The 18,272-nt window shown below is 41.1% G+C and overlaps 1 protein-coding gene across 13 annotated transcripts in view; it reads left to right on the forward strand.

Moving 5' to 3' along the window:
• The first annotated feature begins 4,468 nt into the window (after positions 1 to 4,468).
• Positions 4,469 to 18,272, forward strand: part of KIF13A (kinesin family member 13A) — a 73,018-nt gene continuing 59,214 nt past the window's right edge. For 2 of the 13 annotated variants that reach the window (XM_083746837.1, XM_083746843.1), the window contains exons 1-2: positions 4,472 to 6,249; positions 7,648 to 7,741. In XM_083746837.1, the coding sequence (XP_083602963.1) occupies positions 6,195 to 6,249; positions 7,648 to 7,741 (149 nt within the window). In that variant the 5' untranslated portion in view covers positions 4,472 to 6,194. Of the gene's footprint in view, positions 6,250 to 7,647; positions 7,742 to 18,272 lie in introns of all 13 variants that reach the window. The other 11 variants (XM_083746844.1, XM_083746848.1, XM_083746846.1 and 8 more) reach the window with 8 other exon arrangements.

Raw genomic sequence — 18,272 nt, forward strand, 5'->3', positions numbered from 1 at the left:
CCCATCCCAGTATGAATGTTGTTTTGCACATCCTGCATTGCTTTCAGCGGAATCAGTGCTCAGGTGCATGTCCTAATGGAGATACACATTTGCATCCACAAGCTAGAGTGTGAATGCAGAACTGCTGAAAGCAACACACTGTAAACAGAGCACATCTGATTTGCCTACCTCAGTCATTTAAACTGTCTCAGAACCCCACCACAGATGTCCTTCCTATTGTGCATTCACAGTGATTTGGTTTTATGATGGTATCGGGATGGTCAATACTCTTTCTTCCTACAAAAGTTTGAGGGCAGCCGTAGCTGCTTTGTTTCCAGTCAGTGTATGACCAGTAGCTTTCTGCTGAATTTCATACAAATGGTTTGTGGATTTTCTTTAGTCCCACATTGGTTGCACCATAGAGCAAGTGTGACTTGCCAGACAGCAATGCAGGAACATCAGGGGATATTGTGGAACAACTAATAAAGTGGACTGGCGTGGGGGCGATCCTTTATAAATCCACCACTGATGCACTTATTGGTTATTAGTCGTGCCCCCTTGCCATGGAAACTATCCTTCAGAGGGGGAGAAATTGAGCTCCAAGAAGTACACCACCCCAAAAACCAATTGCCTATTCCCTATGATCCTTTGAACAGTGAAGGCTGTTAAGAGGTACAAATTTTATATCAGAAACAGAAAGTGTGTTCTACACAGACAATACTGCATAAAAATACTTATTTAACAAATGCAAAGACTTTAAAATTCTACAACACAACTCTCAGGTAGCAAGAGTTCCAAGAAGCAGAGATCTAAGCTCCAAATAGAATTTGGGAATAGGATTGCCAATTAACCTTTATTTTTATTTAATTTTGTAAGTTCATCCTTAGTTGCCAAGTAATGGCCTTTAGAAGAATAAGATATTGTGTAAGTGTCTCAAATGTCTCCAACCCATCAGGGACGAATGCCAACAGGCTCCCTTTGGCAAACCCATGTCTGAATCTCCAGAGAGCTGCTTAGGGGAAGACCCAGATGCTTTTGAACAGAAAATGGCTGGTAGGGAAAGGGTTGGGTAAAGACCTTTTCATTTCTCACTGCTTTGCTCAAAATCTGCCTTCCAATATATATTCAGGCTTCCTTATACTTGTACTTTGACTCTCATTCATGAAAAGAGTGTTTGTGGTGTATTTGTTGCTTTCCCTGACAACTCTTGTAGTTTTAAGGTGTGGGGTATCATTTTAAATAACTCAAAATAAGAGGCAGATACAGAAACAATACCTAAACAGCCAGTGAATGCTGTGTCTGGATATTTATGAGAACTTATCAGCAAGCCAAGTTTATAAGTAGCTAGCAGCAGCAATGTATGTATTACCTCTTTGTGTGGACAGATACTGGCACACATACTGCCACATTTGGAGTAGCTTTACAGATTGTGGGATGCTGCCATTATGGTGAACTTTACTACTTATTTGCTTATCCAGTAAGGTAAGCAAATGGGCTGCCCATTTTATAGAAAGCTGGTGCTTACTCATTATAGTTTGGAATGGTAGCTTTCAGGATGATCTACAGCTTTGCACAGGTCACTCTTAAAGTGCAAAGTTGTACAGTTTCCTTCCTTATGTATCGCTGTGTGAAAAAAAAATTAAAAAAAAAAATTTGTCCCGAATACATAAATAATAACCTAACAGTATTTACCAGTCGGCCTCCTGCTTTGTTTTGTCAGGAGCCCCTCATCTCAATTCAGAATTCATGTTCACAATAGAACTGTGGGGATTTGCTTCAGCTATACTTGCATACCAGACATTCTTTATTGTAATGATGAAGAGAGTGAATGCTTTTTTAGGGAGGGGCGAATAATGGAAGGCTTGTCCTTTCCGCAGCTCATGCTCATTTATGTTGTACATGTCACAAACTGAATGTGGCAGTTAATTGCTTTTTAGGGGGTAAGCAATTCATTTTCCAGAGCTGGGTGTGCAGAAACGAGAACTTAAAGTGAATGTGGTAAGGCAAAGAACCTCAGATATAAGAACTTTGAACCTCTAATCTCTTTTTCAAAGGTAATCACTGTGTTCTACATTAGAAGAAAAGGCGACTGAGAGTCAATATCCTCCTTTCTCTTTCTCTCTCGCACAATGCTTCACTTATGATTCCTGTCTGCCCATCATAAAACATACCACCACAGTGGCATTTGCGGGATTGATTAAACTATTGATTAGACAAAAGAAATCTTTCTTTCTCCTGTTGTCTGAGAGAACTGTGTGTGTCTGACTGTTGTTATAAACTGTAAAACTTTGTTGGTGGAGTTCCTAAAAAAAACCTGAAGATTTTTGATGTGTAATTTGCAGGCATGAAGAAAACCTCATTTTATGGCTTGGCAAATGACATTAAAAAGAACAATACACCACAAAGCTATTTAGCTTCCGAGAACTTGTTAAATCCTAAATAACATTCTTGCTGCATCCTGAAATAGTTTAAAGCAGTGTGGCTTGGATAAAGGTTAGCTTGAAGAAAAGTCCCCTCCCTGACTTTTTGCAACCACCTGGGTAAATTATTTGTGGGAACACCCAAGGCCCACCCAGTCACTGTCAAAGTAGAGAGGGAAGAATGTTGGTGTCCTACAGCTCAATCACACCTCCTTCTCTCCCTGGATTCAGATGCCCATGGTGGACTTGGTAAGCATGTTTTGAATCTTGCAGCTGGTCGCACTGCACAACCCACTTGTGGAAGTTGTTTCTTCTGAAGACAGCGAGGACAAGAAGAGAGGGCACTGAGGACAGAAGCTAAAAGGAAATGAGAGACTGGAGGAAGGAAAAAAGAGAACACAAGAAGAGCCCTGGTGGGTCATATAATCTAGTCCAGCATCCTGTTATCACAGTGGCCAACCAGATTTTATTTATTTATTTGACTTTATATACCGCCCTATACCCGCAGGTCTCAGGGTGGTTCAGCAGATGCCTATGGGATGCCCGCAAGCAGGACAGAAGTGCAATGGCACTCTCTGGGCTTATGATTCTCAGCAACTGATATTCAGAGCCATAATGCTTTCCAAAGCAAACCCTGTATACAAGCACTCCCCAATGCAAGGTTTTGTTGCAGGTCCCATTTGTTTGTTATATAAACCTGACAGTTTAGAGGTACAGTGCAATTCTCCTTCCAACACTATTTGACGCCAAAAAATTGCTTTGTTGTTGTTTCATCCCTGGGATAGCAAAGAAATCGTTTAAGTAAACATGTAAGTAAATCAGGGGTGCCTGATGCAAAATGGTTAATGCAGTTATATTTATCAAACTACCTTCTGATGACATAACAGCACACAACTTTTAAAGCTATACACAGCGATTCCCCATTGCTTATAGCACAAGGCAGCTAACGTCAAGACAAGCGCGATCAAAATTGAACTTTAACATGCTTTACTTTAGCTGGACTGTGCCTTTAACTGTGTTCTCTCTGTATGTGATCAATATTGCATATGAATAAGTTTATTGTACATTGCTTATAAACAAAAATCACTTCCCCCCCTGCCCCTTACTGAAATAATCCATGGTTTGGGCCAGCGCCTAAGTCACAAATTTTCCATTGATATTTATAAACAAGGTTATAATAAATATTTAATTTTATCATGACATCTTACTCATCAGTAAAACCTCATTTCTCTGGATGTGAAATGCTTTCGAATTGTTTCACATCCTACTTAAAACAAATTCTACATTGCCTATGGCACTGGGATCAAATGAGAAAAACGTTGGTTTGAGAAGCAAGTACCTTTGCAGGTGCCAGAATAATTTAGTATTAGCTAGCTCATTTTGTCAGATTTAATAATAGAATGGGGGGTATAATTGTTTCTTCTTACTATTTTGAGAGTATAGGGTTATTTTCTACAGAGTTTTAATTCAACATCATTAAAATAAGTAATTCATGCAGAGGTATTTATCAAAACATGTTTATGTACCTTTTCTGTTGTGCTGCATGTTAACTGGAATGACCACAAAATCCAAAATGGTTTGGATCCAGACTACAGGAGGCTGCAGTCCTCTTCCCATTTACCTGGGGAAAGCCCCATTAAACTCAGAAGGATCTATGTATGATCTATCAGATGTCTGCACTATTAGTCATCAATTCCACTGAAATAAACAGGACTTGTTAGCTATATGACTAATTTGTCCAATTGCTTTAAATGGGACTAATGTGTGACTAACATGCTTAATCCTGTGCTAAATCCCTTTACTTACTCCTGCGTGTGTGCAGAACTGCAAATTTAAGATTAGATCAAATTCATTCCAATTGCTGGATTAGTTCAAAGATGTTACAAAGATGTACATCTAATTGCCTCAAGACCTCAGAAAGATACGGACAATGATGGATCCTACCTCAAAAATTATTGTGACTTTAAAAGGCTGCTTTTAACATTTTGGAGTATGTAGATGAACTCTGGATCACCAACAATTAGACAAACTTTTATTAATTACAATAGTCAAACTCAAATCTGTATATACAGTTTAAAAAATAACACCAAAGAACATACGATACAAATTGTCCCAATGAAGTTCAACAAGAATAAAGTATAGATCTCTTCTTCCTAGGCTGGGAGGGAGGGGTCCATCATTCTGGAATTCAGCTCAGGTGCAAAATGTCTTGGATAGGCCTCAAGTGACTGAATCGTCAAAGGAAAATACATTTGAACGCACTCCTAGTTTTTCCTTTTGAATTTGCCACCTTTCTCTGTGGGGCAAGATTTAATCCATGTTGTATGGAAGGACTTTAATATAGGGACTGGAAGCTGGGGGAGCAGGAAACATTTTGGGGGAGGCCTGGGAGTAATCAGAGAGAATTGTGTTGAAATTATATATAACCAGTATAAAACGATACTTTGTAAGGGGTATGTCTTTTTGGATCTCTTTGAATACGTATCAATGAATAAATGTAAAAGAGAAAGGGGAGAAAGAAGGAAAATAGCGAGATAAAAAATGTTTGATATGTTGCAGGAAGGGGGCTAAATATCTCAAAAAGTTGGGACGCCCCTGTCATTCATGTTAAAAGTACAGTTCTTAAACCGTGCTGAGAAAGGGCTCAAGTGAAAAGCACAGAGTGGAGCAGAGTATCTCGGGAAGCTTTATAATTCAAGATGCTGCGATCGTCCTTAAAATGGGCAGCTCTCAGCCTCTGGCTTCCCATTCCTCTGCATCTCCACCTGTTCCTTCCCTCCGGGGCCGCATCCCGACCCATTGCTGCCTCAGCAACCCTCCTGCTGCCTTAAACTTAGCCTTGCGAGGCGGCGGCTGCCCGGAGGGCTCGTGCGCTTTTTGCCGCCTCCTCCCACTCTTCAACTTGACACCAAATTCGAAAGGGTGGAGGCGGGGGAAGCGGAGCAGGAGGAAAACAAGCCTCCGCCGCTGGAGAAGCAAGCCTGAAACACACTCTACCCTCCCTCCCCGTCAGCGCTTCCATCTGCGCTTGCGCGAACGCGTCGCGAATTCCTATTCCTGGCGAGCGGAGGGTCCCGAGAGAACTCGCGCATGACCGTTAGGAGGACCTGCCTAGCTCCCGGCTACCCAACTCCCGAGCCCCTCAGTGCCGAAGACGCTCGGCTATCTCCGTCGTTTCCGACGCGCCCCTTCCCTCCTCCTCTCCCCCCCCCCCGCCCGCTAGCCCGCCCGCCCTCGCCCCGTCTGCCTGACCCAGGAATCTCAGCAGAGACTGAGGAGAGAGAGGGAGGGAGGGAAACGAAGGCAGGAGCAGCCGCCGCCGCGGGGGCTGGAAGATGGCGGTTGGGATGGGGAGGAGGAGGCGGAGGCGGCAGCAGCAGCAGGCACGGGGCTGTGGGAAAAGGCAGCGGGGCTCTTCGCGCAGGCGAGGCTGAGGGAAACGCCGCCGCCGCCGCCGCGTCCCCGGGAAGCTCCTCTCTCTCCTCCGCCGCTTGGTGCCGGTTCGCCTCCTCCCGACTCGCCGCTTCCCCGCAGGCGTGAGATGGACGTCGGCGCCGCCGCGCTTCCCCAGCCGACGGAGCCTCGCCGGGGTTCTCGGCCGTCGCCTTGAGGCTCCGCCGCGGTCCTGAGGGGAGAGGCGGGCTCCGCCGTGCGCCGCCTGCGAGCGAGACTCGCTCTCGCTTCTCTTCCCTCCGTCGCGAAGCGGCAGGGCGACCCCTGAGGGAGCTGGCTGGCTGGCTGCTGAGGGGGACGGGACACCCGGCGCTGCCTCCGCCTCCTCCGCCGCCAGGGAAGATGTCGGATACGAAGGTGAAAGTGGCCGTCAGAGTCCGGCCCATGAACAGGAGAGGTAATAATAATAATAATAATAATAATAATAATAATAATAATAATAATAATGGGACGGCGATGGCTCACACTCGCCTCTCAGCGGTCCCCACTAACCCCGTCTTCGCCCCTCAGAAGCACCTTTCCCCCTCGCTCCCTTCCGCCCCTCCAACTTGTTTGCAGAGTTGAACTTTTTTCTCTCCCTTGGATTGGCGGCGGGGCGAGGAAAAGGGAAGGGTGTCCCCTCTGGCTTGAGCAAAACTCTTGCCCAGCCTTTCCTGGCAAAAGCCTCGGGAGCGGGGAGCTCGGGGTGTGAGCCCCGCGGTGGGCAGGATGAAGACCCGATCCCTCATTCGCTCCCTTGGTTTTCTTCGCTGGAGCGCAGCCTCCCTTTTCTTGCAGCGAGGGGCGTGGAGTTGAGGGCAAACCCTGTCGGCTCCTTGTAAATCTGTTTGGAGCTGGTCTGCTCGCTTGCTGGGTGGGTGGGTGGGGAAAGCTGGCTGGCTTTGGGGCGATTTCTCAAACCTGTCAGGGGTGCCAACATTTATGGAGCGGGGCAGATGAGCCCCGCCCCGCATAATTGATCACATGACACAGCACGCACCGTTTGAATGGCAATGCCCATAAACTTAGGGGGGGGGGTGTCAGATTTTTTTTTACTGGGGTACCCAAAGTAAAGTTACCGGATTTTTTTCAGACGGACTTTGGCCCCTAGGAGTTGGCTTCTATGCAACCTATCATAGAGTTGCAAGAGGCCACAAGGCTTCAACCCCCTGCAATGAAGGAATCTTTTGCCCAATGTGGGGTTCAAACCCATGACCCTGAGATTAAGAGTCTCATGATCTACCGACTGAGCTGTCCCAGCTGACTAAAAGCTGTGGATCTTCTTCTCTCCTCATGACTTCCAGTGGAGGATCTGACACTATCATCTCCTAGTCCTGGAGATGGTGCCCTGAAATGGCTTACATGGTCTCTTTTTTGGGAGGGGGGGACATTTTCAAGACCTCTTAGTGTGACTTGGTTGCCTTAACTTGCCAGCTGTTGTTACAAAAGGTGGTTAATGAAAGCAAGAGAGTGGTTGTCTTTCCACCCTTTCAGAGGCTGTATAATTTCACACGGGTAACATGTGGAGAACATACAAGCCAGGCAATGAAACTGGGCACTGGTGGAAAGCCTCTGTCAATCTGTAGGTCTTCAACTTTTTGCTTTTGGATTGTCCTTTTCCCCCCTTTTTTTTCCTCCCCCACATTTTTTTTGGAGAGCAACGCCCATGCCATTTCCTACACTCTTAGCAGCAAAAGGGAGTTGTTTTCTAGACACAAGAAGAAAGAAACAGGAAAAGCCCTGCTGGCTTGGGATGAGCTGTATATATCATTTTGTAAGGGAACGTTCTGAAATTCTCAGTTGCATTATGTTTCAGAGCTGGAGCTGAATACAAAGTGCATTGTGGAGATGGAAGGGAATCAAACTGTGCTGCATCCTCCACCTTCAAACAACAAGCAGGGAGAAAACAGGTACACATCTAAATCTATATTCTCAATTCAGATAAATGATTTGTGTCCTTTGTTAAGGAAGCACCAGCTGTTTCTGTAACTTGTCTCTACTCATGGGAAAAAGTTCTGGGAGGTGATCCTTCTCTGATTCACAACCATATAAAAAAGGAAGAATTGCAATTAACCTTCAACAAGCTGAGTGCTGAGTTGAATGAAAAGTAGTTATGGATTCTATGTAGAATAGTAATGATAAACTAGTAAAATAAGCTACTAAGAATGTCGGAAATCAAAACACTGTAGGTTTAAGTACAGTTACCTTGTAAACCCCATCCCCTCCCCCAATGTAGTATTCTTCGTTGATTCAGGAACGATAGAATACTATGGATTCTTCAGCAGCAGTTAAAATTGTTACTGATTTCAGTGTACATACAGCTGAGTAGATGTATTTCCTGGATTCGTTATTAAGACTGCTTATTTTAATGAATGAAGAGTGAAGAACTAAATCGTATCTGGCTTTTATTTGTAAAGGCCTGGAAAAAAATTGTTGGAAAATATCCAAAATACCAATGTGCTGGACTGTAAAAATAGATCAGATTTTTTCTTCATCAGGGGCCAGGAGGGAGGTTGTTCAGAAGAGACATAGAAGGAAAAGTTAGTGTTGTCTGTGTTTTTTTGGGTGGGTGGGTATGATCTGTTGATCTGTTCACTCTAAATGTCTTCTTTCAGTGTTGTAATTACTTTTTAATAGGAAAACATTGTTTCACATAGTATAGGTGGCAGTGTACTATTCTACTGAAACAGTTTGTTGAGAAGCAGCATTCATTACTGAGAACGGAGGAAGGTTGGCAGAATATATGATAGTGTTGAAGAGCTGTCTAAGTGTCGGGCTTTTACTTGCAAACTGATGCACAGATTCATGTGTTTGGCATATTTATTTTAAAGTTTGCCATTAGGAAATAAAGGTGTATGAAACTACATACTTGGTTAATTTCATTTTTAAACAATAAAGATAGGCTTACTCAGTGCTATTTTTCTAGAAAAAGAGGTGCTGGAACTCACCATGAACACCTTCCATGTTCTCTTATAAGGCAGTGCCGCCTATCTGAGAGGTGCCGGAACTGAGTTCCAGTGAGTTCCAGGTGAAAAAAAGCCCTGGGCTTACTCCTGTTTGCCATTAAAACAGCACAAAGTGCCACGACTGATTCAGCCAGTGCAGCTTGTGACATGTTAGAATTTCAAGTGGACAGAAGTCTCCAGTCTTGAGATAGACTGGTGTCATCTTTATGTCTTCTACAGCACAGAACCAAGGCTTGGTGGCAATAAAATTGGAGTAGAACTGGGGATTATTTGCATATGCAGCACATACAAGATAAAAATTACTGAACTGACCCATGTTGCTGTATGCCTATGTGTTTGTTAGATTCATTGATCACTTTGTCCCAAAGGATAGTCAAGTAACAATCTGAAAGTATATTAAATCCCTTAAAAACAACAGTTTTGTATTTTTATGTTGGATTATATATAGTTGGTTGTTGTGTGCCATATACATAAGAGTTATAAATAATCAATTTTCTACCTACAAGTAGCCCTCAAAGTGGCATACAGTCTATGCTAAAAGTATAATGTATATCAATAAACAGTACAAACCCCTGTGCTGGCTGCAGTCCGCTTTCTGATGCTGTGTAAATGTATCTTGAAAACTTTTCCCCTACACCCTGTATCTCTCTGTTCTTGCATTCTAAGAAATTCATGCTTGTGACCCTTGGTTATCCAAAGGTATTCTGGCTGCATCCCAAAAAACATGATGCCCACTCTTACTTCCTTTCTTATGTCTGAAGCTACCTCCCAGATGTCATCCACAAGTCCCCTTCTTCCATCAAATCCCTCATGAAAACCCACCTTTTCCATGAAGCCTTTGGAAGAACACTGTAGAATTTAGATACAGTATAGAATCTGTGAACCTCTTTCTGGACTTCCATCAGGATACTGCAACTGTTGCATCCCATTTCACCCACCTTTAGGATTAAGATTCTAACTTTTCTTCTTCAATTTTCCACCTACACATTGAAAAAGATTGTCCTAATATGGATAAATTATTTTGTGAAGAAGGAAGATAGTTTTATATATTGTGTAGTAGATATATTTTGGTTTTCATCAAAGAACAAAAAGGCTGTTAATGACAATGCAAACGGATCAGTGGCATTTATAATAGCTGAAGAGGTTTGTTCTTTTCTTTCAAGCCTTAGAGGAAGTTAGGAGGGAAAGGTTCCAACTCCAGGGAGTTGGTATTTGTTGCAAAAGCCTCAACTGAAACTTATCTAAATGGAGTGTCAAGTGAAATGAGACAATTACCAGTTGTCTGTTTTATCCAAAGGAATTATCAGCAGGAAAGAAACAGCTATGCAGGCGCTCTTAATATTACCTGCGTGAGGTAGCAGATAGGATAACAGCTGACAACAGTCTTTGTCTATAGGAAACTGTAAAAAAGAAATCTGATTTTGATCTTTTAAAAATTGCCTTTCCTGGTGGAAGTTATTGTTCAGCTTATGAAGTGCTAGCTTTGATGTGAGTAGGAGATATATAGATATAGACAAAAAACATTTATGAACTGCTTTAGCAGTGTTTCACTAATCTCATTCTAGCTAGTGACCTAGATACTATTCCAGTAGACTATCCTCCTAAAACTGTGCATTATTAAAACCTCAGAGTTCAGGTTACAGGTTTGTGGTAGTGTTTCTGATACATATGAAATCAAAGTGGAATGAACTCTCACTTGTTCTTGTTAAGTATCATGCATACTTTTTAAATGTGTCTGTAGATATCAATGATTAAACTTCCAGCTGCTCTTTTTATGTTAAGAGAAACTAGACACATTCCTTCTACAGATTTGGAAATATGAGAATAGACTTCTGACAAAGACTTCTTCATGTTGTTTTTGAATGAGAAAATGAGATTTTTCTGTTGTAATGGGACCTGCAAGCTATTGAGTGCACAAAATCCTTTAAAAATGGTTTATGTATTTACACAAGGCCAAATATCAGAGCAAAGGAAAATAATGACACAATAATAATTAAGTGTATTAAATGGATTAAGTCATTATCAATTAAAACAGTCAAGTGATAAGCCAGTTAAAACCATTTCTTATTACTTATGTGTAATAGAAAATCTTCATGACTATGCATGCAAAAGTTGATGCAATGAAATATTACATTAATTTTGCAAACTTTAGAAACAAATAGAAAACTAACAAGAATCTTGTTTTCATTAACTAGTTACAAAGTTAACAACTATGCAGCATGTTGTAGTTAGTGAGAGATTAGGAAACCTTTTAGTATAATTAACACATGTGGCTACAGAAGGGATGATTATACCTATACTTGATTATTATCCTTGCAGTTCAGACAGATCATTTGAGGTGTGGAACAGTTTTAAATTTAGCATTCTGCTTGTTATGTACGCACTGTAAATAGTAAAAAAAAAGAAGAAAAGAGCAATTCTGATACATTAAAATTTTAATGTTACAGTGATCTGCATTCTGTTAAGGTATGGTTACCACATTTTTTTCAATGAATCCGGGGACATTTTTTTTTTTTTTTTGGCTGAGTAGCAACAGGGAGTCAGTAGTGGGGATGGTGACGCAAAAGACTCTGGGCCCAAGCACACATGCATATTGTATAAAGGTGCAAAGCCCTTCTTTCGCACTCTGTGAAACATAAACGCTCAGAGGTTGTTGTTTTTTAAAAAAGGGAAACGGCGCGCCATCTGCCAGTGACTCCCGAGCCTTCCCTGATCTCCTTCCCGCTTTGTTTTGACAGATCAGGGGAGGCTTGGGAGTCACGGGTGGGTGGCCGTTGCCCAGGAGGAGCCAGCCTGGTAGTGGAGTTGGCTCTGTCTGGCTTCAGGAGCTGCTTGCTGCCCTTGCGCCCACCATTTTTCCTGCGCCATGGCAGCGAGCAGCTCCTGAAGCCAGCCAGAGCCAACTGCGCTAACAGGCTAGCTCTGGGCTGCTGAGGCTGCTGCTGCCACGTTTCCCAGGGACAGATTTGCAAATCTGGGGACATTCCGGGGACAGAATCTGTCCGGGGACAGATCTGCAAATCCGGGGTCGTCTGGTAACCCTATGTTAGGGGCAACCTGTTGGGGACTACATCCCTACTCATTTACTGGGCCACTGGGGAAAGCATAGATGACTCTTGCCAGAGGTTTGAACCAGTTGCTTGTAGAGGGCTCTCCCTTCTCCATTCATTTTGACCTTGTTTTCCTGTCTTGCCCTCTTGTCTCCCTCCAAGCTCTCCCCATCTGTGTAAAATAAGGCCAAGGGCTTCAGGCTCCGCACCCTTGTGTTAATACATCTCTAGTGGACCACCCCCCTTTCTTAGTTGTGGAATGCTGTGTAATCTTTAGTACTGAAAGCTTAGGCAAATATTCGCAGTGAAGCTGTAAAATAATATTTACTGGACTGTTTTGGTTTTGAAGTCAGTAGTGTGATGTGGCTTTCAACTCTCACATGGTGGTAGTATTTTTTCAGGTGACCTTCTAGGAAGATCACAGGTCATAGAATTTGTTTAGAAAAGACTTCCCATCCTCCATGTTTGTGAAAAGTGGACTACAGTGGTACCTCCGGTTACGAACTTAATTCGTTCCAGAGGTTTGTTCTTAAGCCAAAACTGTTCATAACCCGAGGCACACTTTCGCTAATGGTGCCTCCTGCTGCCACCGCACTGCCGGGGCAAAGTTCGCAACCGAGAGCATCTACTTCCGGGTTAGCAGAGTCGTAACCTAAAGTGTTTGCAAGGAGGATGGTATGTAACACGAGGTTCCACTGTAATCAGAAATTTGTGTGTACGGAATTTCAAAAGTATTATCAAATGGTTGATTAATAAGTGAGCAAATTATAGTTCTACCAAGGCAATTTGCAACAGATTGTTGCAGTGCAGAGTTTTCCTATTCATTATGGCAGCTTGTATTCCATGCCCTTTTCCTACTCCATTCCATTCTCCCTTCTCCTGGTTTTCTGTTGTCTGCCTTGCTGTACTCAAACCTTTGCCACTTTCCCTTTTTGTGTTCCTCTAGCCATACTTTACTCAACACTGTACCATTTAAAAAAAAAAATCCTTTCATTGTCTTTCCACTTCTGCTTTACCCTGCCACTGTTTGAAAGAGCTGCTTTCTCCCTTCTCGCTATACTCAAACTTCTCCCTCCTCCATTCCTCAGTTGCTTCATGTGAGAGAGTTAAAGGATTTGGAGCCCTTAGATTTCCATAGGTTCTTCACACAGTGTATTTCACTTCCGGTAACATGCATTGTCTTAAGCATGGAAGTTCCAGATTGAATGTAGTAATTTAAAATACATATTTCTTTTGCAAGCATGTACCCATATGTGTACATCACAGGATATGGAGCCCTCAAACCTTCCATAGTAGTTTATTTAAACCTCTGCCATTGTTTAAAATTGCCAGTTTCCTCTCATTTCCCTCCATTCCTGCTTTACTCAAACTTTTGTTTTAAACCATCTCCCCTCCCCTTGCCTTTCCATTCTTGTTTCCATGCTATGGCCACTGTTGTTGTGCAACCTTCCTTCACTTCTGTTCCCCTATCTCGCTTGGACTTCATGCAAATCCAGGATTGTAATGCAGCACTACAAATCCTGCAAAGGTGGCTGCACTATGACATACTTAATTTTTATTATAGAGAGAGATGGAGGAATGCACAGATTTGATGAAGTGTCACCTACCTTCACCAGGAAGAAATGGGCTGCAGCAAACATAGCTTAAATATATATTTAACCCTGCCTCATTTCAATTTCCTGCATCTTCTAGTGCTCAAGAGCCTCTGCATTTGGAAAATCCTCATGTCTTACAAAACACATTTTTAGTTTATGAATCCTTCAGGATTATTGTTTGCATTAATTGTTACTTTGTTACTCATTTTTGATGAAAATATTAAGGAAACCAGATATAAATATTTATACTGTCTACATGCTGCTGTATACACCCATAAAAGAACATTGAGAAAATGCCTTCTTTCATTGCAGGGTGAAAATAGGGACTATGAAAAATTCAATTGCACATTTTTATTCTATTCATGCAGTTTGCCATCAGTCTTCTGGGGTACTCTAAAAATTGATGAAAATGATTGCAACTATTAGATGTATTGTTCTCATTGCACAAAAAACCCAAACTAGTACATAATACCAGTTTCAGAATTATTAATTTAAAATAAAAAACTCAAAGCAAAACTATGGGTGTAGACCAGCCTGCAGACTCCTTCCCCATGCATATCCAAAATCTTTTCAGAGCAGATTGTGGAAGGCTGCAAGAGGAAGGAAAGAAAGAAAGGTGATGTCCATTGTACAAGTACATAGGCAGTGTTGAATGTAACAGTAATAATTCAGGCTGCAATCCTGACCCTACTTACCTGGGATTAAGTCCCATTTAATTCAGTAGGATTTACTTATGGGTAGATGTGGTTTGGATTGCACTGTCATGTTTTATGAACACAATAAAGGTTAACAGTGGGATTTTTTCCTTTTTCTTTTAAAAATATGCTTTTTATTAGTTTTCTTACTTAACAAACACACACAAAAAAGCAATAACAATATAATAACAAAAACAAAACAAAAAACCATACATACATCCATAAATCCATACGTTCTTACAAAAGAACTTCTGCTACCATGTTCTTAATTCCCAATTCCTTATCTTACCCAATAGACTTCCATCTTCCTCAAAGCGGGTCTGTCTTATCTGTTTAATAAACTGTTTCTTTAATCATTTCATCATTTCTTCTGTTATCTGAATACTGTACTTATAATCCATATTGTGGTTTGCGAAAATTAATCAAAGCATGTCCAGGTTTTAACTTGAAGGCACTGTTTTTTTAAAATATTCTGTATAAATTTCCCACTCCTTTTTGAACTTTTGGTTTGGCTATCTCCTAATTGTCTCCATCATTTTTGCCAGTTTGAGATATTCAAAAAAATTATCCTGCCATTCCTCTTTTGTTTGTACTACTTCTCCTTTCCAATTTCTGGCAATTAATATTCTTGCTGCTGTTGTAGCATATAAGAATATTCTCTTTTTTCATTTGAATATCTGAATCTAAAATGCCTAAGAGGGAGGCTTCTGGTTTCTTTATGAAAGTTTGCTTAAACATTTTTTTCAATTCCTCATATATAATATCTCAAAAAATCTTTTTTTAAAAAAACCACAACTGGATTTTTTCTTTTGGTGGTTTCTGTGACTTTTTATTGCCTTTCAGGGTTACTGTGAAAGTTGAGATTCTTAGTATATGTGTCAAGGCAACACACCAGTCACTCTGGAGCAAGAAAAAAATGATATTTGCTAAACAAAAACAGAAGAGCTGCTGTAGAATTGAACTTTTGTCTTAACCGAACATGGAATGTAGTACTATCCATATTTTAGTTGGGAGTCCAAATCCATTTTATTTCAGTTGGATTTGCTTCTCTAGTAAGTGTACAGCTGTACTCTTTTATTTATCCTTTCTGTTTTTGTGTAGTTTGGCTTGTTTCTGGATTTTCCAGAAGGAGATTATTTTTATGCTTGCTGTAGAAATGCATAGGAAGCCTTTTTTGGTTTTCTTTGTATGTAAGATCTAGCTCCTTAGCTGATTTTGTTTAATCTCTGCCATCTCTCATAGCCTGAATTATGTGCTTCTTTTTATATAGAGGGATGAAACTAAGGATGTTGGGTAAATAAGAATCAATGTGCTTATTCCACATTCAGTGGACAATAGTATATAAATTATCCATTGCAATCTGCATTGTGCTGTTGATGGATTGTACACTGGGTGTGCAACTGAACAGAGTGATCTATGTTGTGAAGTATATTGCCATTGGTACAACTTTAGTCTTGGCATTAGTTCTTGCTGAATACTGATGAAATTCAGGCATAACTAGGCACTTGCCTGATTGTGTGTGACAAACAGAAATAGTGACCAGGCAAAAGCCAAAAGAAAAATAGTTTGCCATTTGATAAATTGTGTTGCATCACCAAAAGGGCCTCCTTAGCAGACTGTAGGAATTGGATAAATGTGTAGATGGACAGATGGTCTTTTAGGTTAGCTGGTCCTGTATAATTTTGGTATTATGCACATATTTCAGCATATTGACCATGTCAGCAAATCTTCACAGGGATCTCAAGACACATGCAGAACAGAACTCAGGACATAGACTACTGTTGAAGTAATATGTATAAAATGTATATATTGAGGCTGCAGGCTTTAACATACCATCAAATAATTTACAAAACTCAGGCAACAGAGCAGAAAGTATGAGAGGTAGGGACACAGAACTTAGGACAGCAAGCACATAGAAGATGAAGCATCAGAGGGCAACATGAAAGAAGCACTGAGGAGACAGGGACCAGAGGACAATACATTTTACACATGAAACTTTCTATTATCTGTTGAGATATCTGCCATTGGTTTTTAGCAAATTCAGTGCTGTGCACATTTGCTTGGACTATTATTTGGTCCAGCACTGGGAAAGCCCCACCTGCTTACATGGTTCAAATACATTATTTTTTCTTTCTACACCTTCACTGCTGAGCTGCTTGCCCCAAATTCCCAAAATAGGAATCTGAAAGTGAGAGAGAGATTGGAAATGCCCAAGCAGGCATCAAAGAGATAAAGGTGGGATATTTATTTCAAAGATTGTGAAAGCAGTTCCACATGCATACACAACTTGCAGGTTTACTGCTTCACAGCACACACACATGCACATCTATGCATGTGTAAAATGAGCAGTGTTTAATAATAACAATGGGAACAGAGGCTTTAGGCACTGAGGCAGAATAATCTGTCTACTGGTTGACCTTGATTGACCCATCCTTGATTTATACAAAGTTACACAGGAAGCTGCCACTATACCAGGAAAATTTGCCCTTAGATTAGCTTCACGTTGTTCCTGTTAGAAAGCATTTTCAGTTTTGTAGTAGTCATATCTTTTTTAGTGGAAAGCTTTTATAAATATAGAAAATGTTACTCAGAGTTTCAAGCTATTAACTATGCTATTTGAACTTATGAGGCAGCCATATACTGAATTAGATCATGCTGCCTAAGATTTTTTTATATATATAGGAACTGGGATTTTGTCCATGAAAAGTATATGCTTCATGATGAAGTCAGTGGCACCAACTTGAATAAAATATTTGGGGAGCCTGCCCCCCCTGAAAGGTTGCAGGAAGGATGGACAGAGGGAGGGCACCCTGGGAGACAGGTGTGTGATTGGGTGCCTTATCTGTGCTTTCATGTGTGGAGGTGGAGGCTGAGGTGGCTCAACACAGTCAGTTTTGGGAGCCTGCCAAAACATTTGCGGGGACGAAGGGGTCTGAACCGCTTTGAGTTGGCGCCTATGGTGGTTGCTCCTTTTGTGGTTGCATCCAGATATAGTTCCTACATAGATAGATATCTAATCCCACTAGAGAATACATTCCTCATTCAGATCCTCATTTCAGATGTTCAGTAATGTATAAGAATAGACAAATAGTAGACAAAGCCTTTGTTGGCACTCCACCACCAGTAAAAGTTAATTTAGCTTATTAATGTGAATGTAATTGAAATAGTTGTCTAAACAGCAGTTTTGCTCATCTCAAGCAGTTCTCTCACATGCTTCTGCTTTGTCAGTGCAGAATTCCTAATGACTGTGTCTATCCAGAATAACACATGAAGTGTTGTTTCCATTATCGCTCAGGAAATTGAGATTGTTGTGTGGAAACATGAGACTTGGAATGTTTATTTCTTCTGTTGTGGTTATAACACTGTTTCTGGAAATATCATTAAAGGCTGGTCCATGAATTCATATATCTCACTAGATATTTCAGCTGATTTGGCTTAATTTAAGTGTCTGTTCTGAGGTGATACAAAACTTCTGCCTGTGGTGTGTGTTCTGTGATGGCAGTTTTGTACATACAAGTCACTTTAAAAAAAATGAAACTAAATAGATTTTATTTCAGTTAAACATGCTAGCATCTTAGGACAACCAAGGTAAATAGAACAGTCCCAACAGATAACTAGCCCAGTAATCCAATCAGCTGAACACAATACAATGTATTAATGACAGTAGAAATGTACCATGGCATGTCACAACACATACTTTTGAAACAGTCTCAGCCAGCTACCATGCACAGTCTTATGTACAAAGAGAGAAAACCAGTTCTGCCTAAGATCTCAATGGATGCATGCAGAGCAAATTGACTGCTGTTTGATCAAAACTGACCAAAGCATGACACACTGTAATAAATGTGCTTGCAATATGTTGCAATCTCAACTAGAAACCACAAAAGAATATTGCTTATATGTTGTACATACAAGTCATAAAGTTATTGTGTAGTTGTTCACCCTTATGCAGCTCTCTAATTATGTGCAATTACTTATGTGAAGAACTAGTAGCCTGAGAGGGGATTGATGATTGACATCTGCATCAATATATATATATATATTATTTTATTGGTTTATTGCAAGGAGCTGAAGATGCTGCACATATTTCCCCCATCTCAATTAATCCCTACAACAACCTTGTGAGGTAGCGGTA

Source organism: Podarcis gaigeae, assembly GCF_964106915.1.
Source record: "Podarcis gaigeae genome assembly, chromosome: 7".
Taxonomy (NCBI): domain Eukaryota; kingdom Metazoa; phylum Chordata; class Lepidosauria; order Squamata; family Lacertidae; genus Podarcis; species Podarcis gaigeae.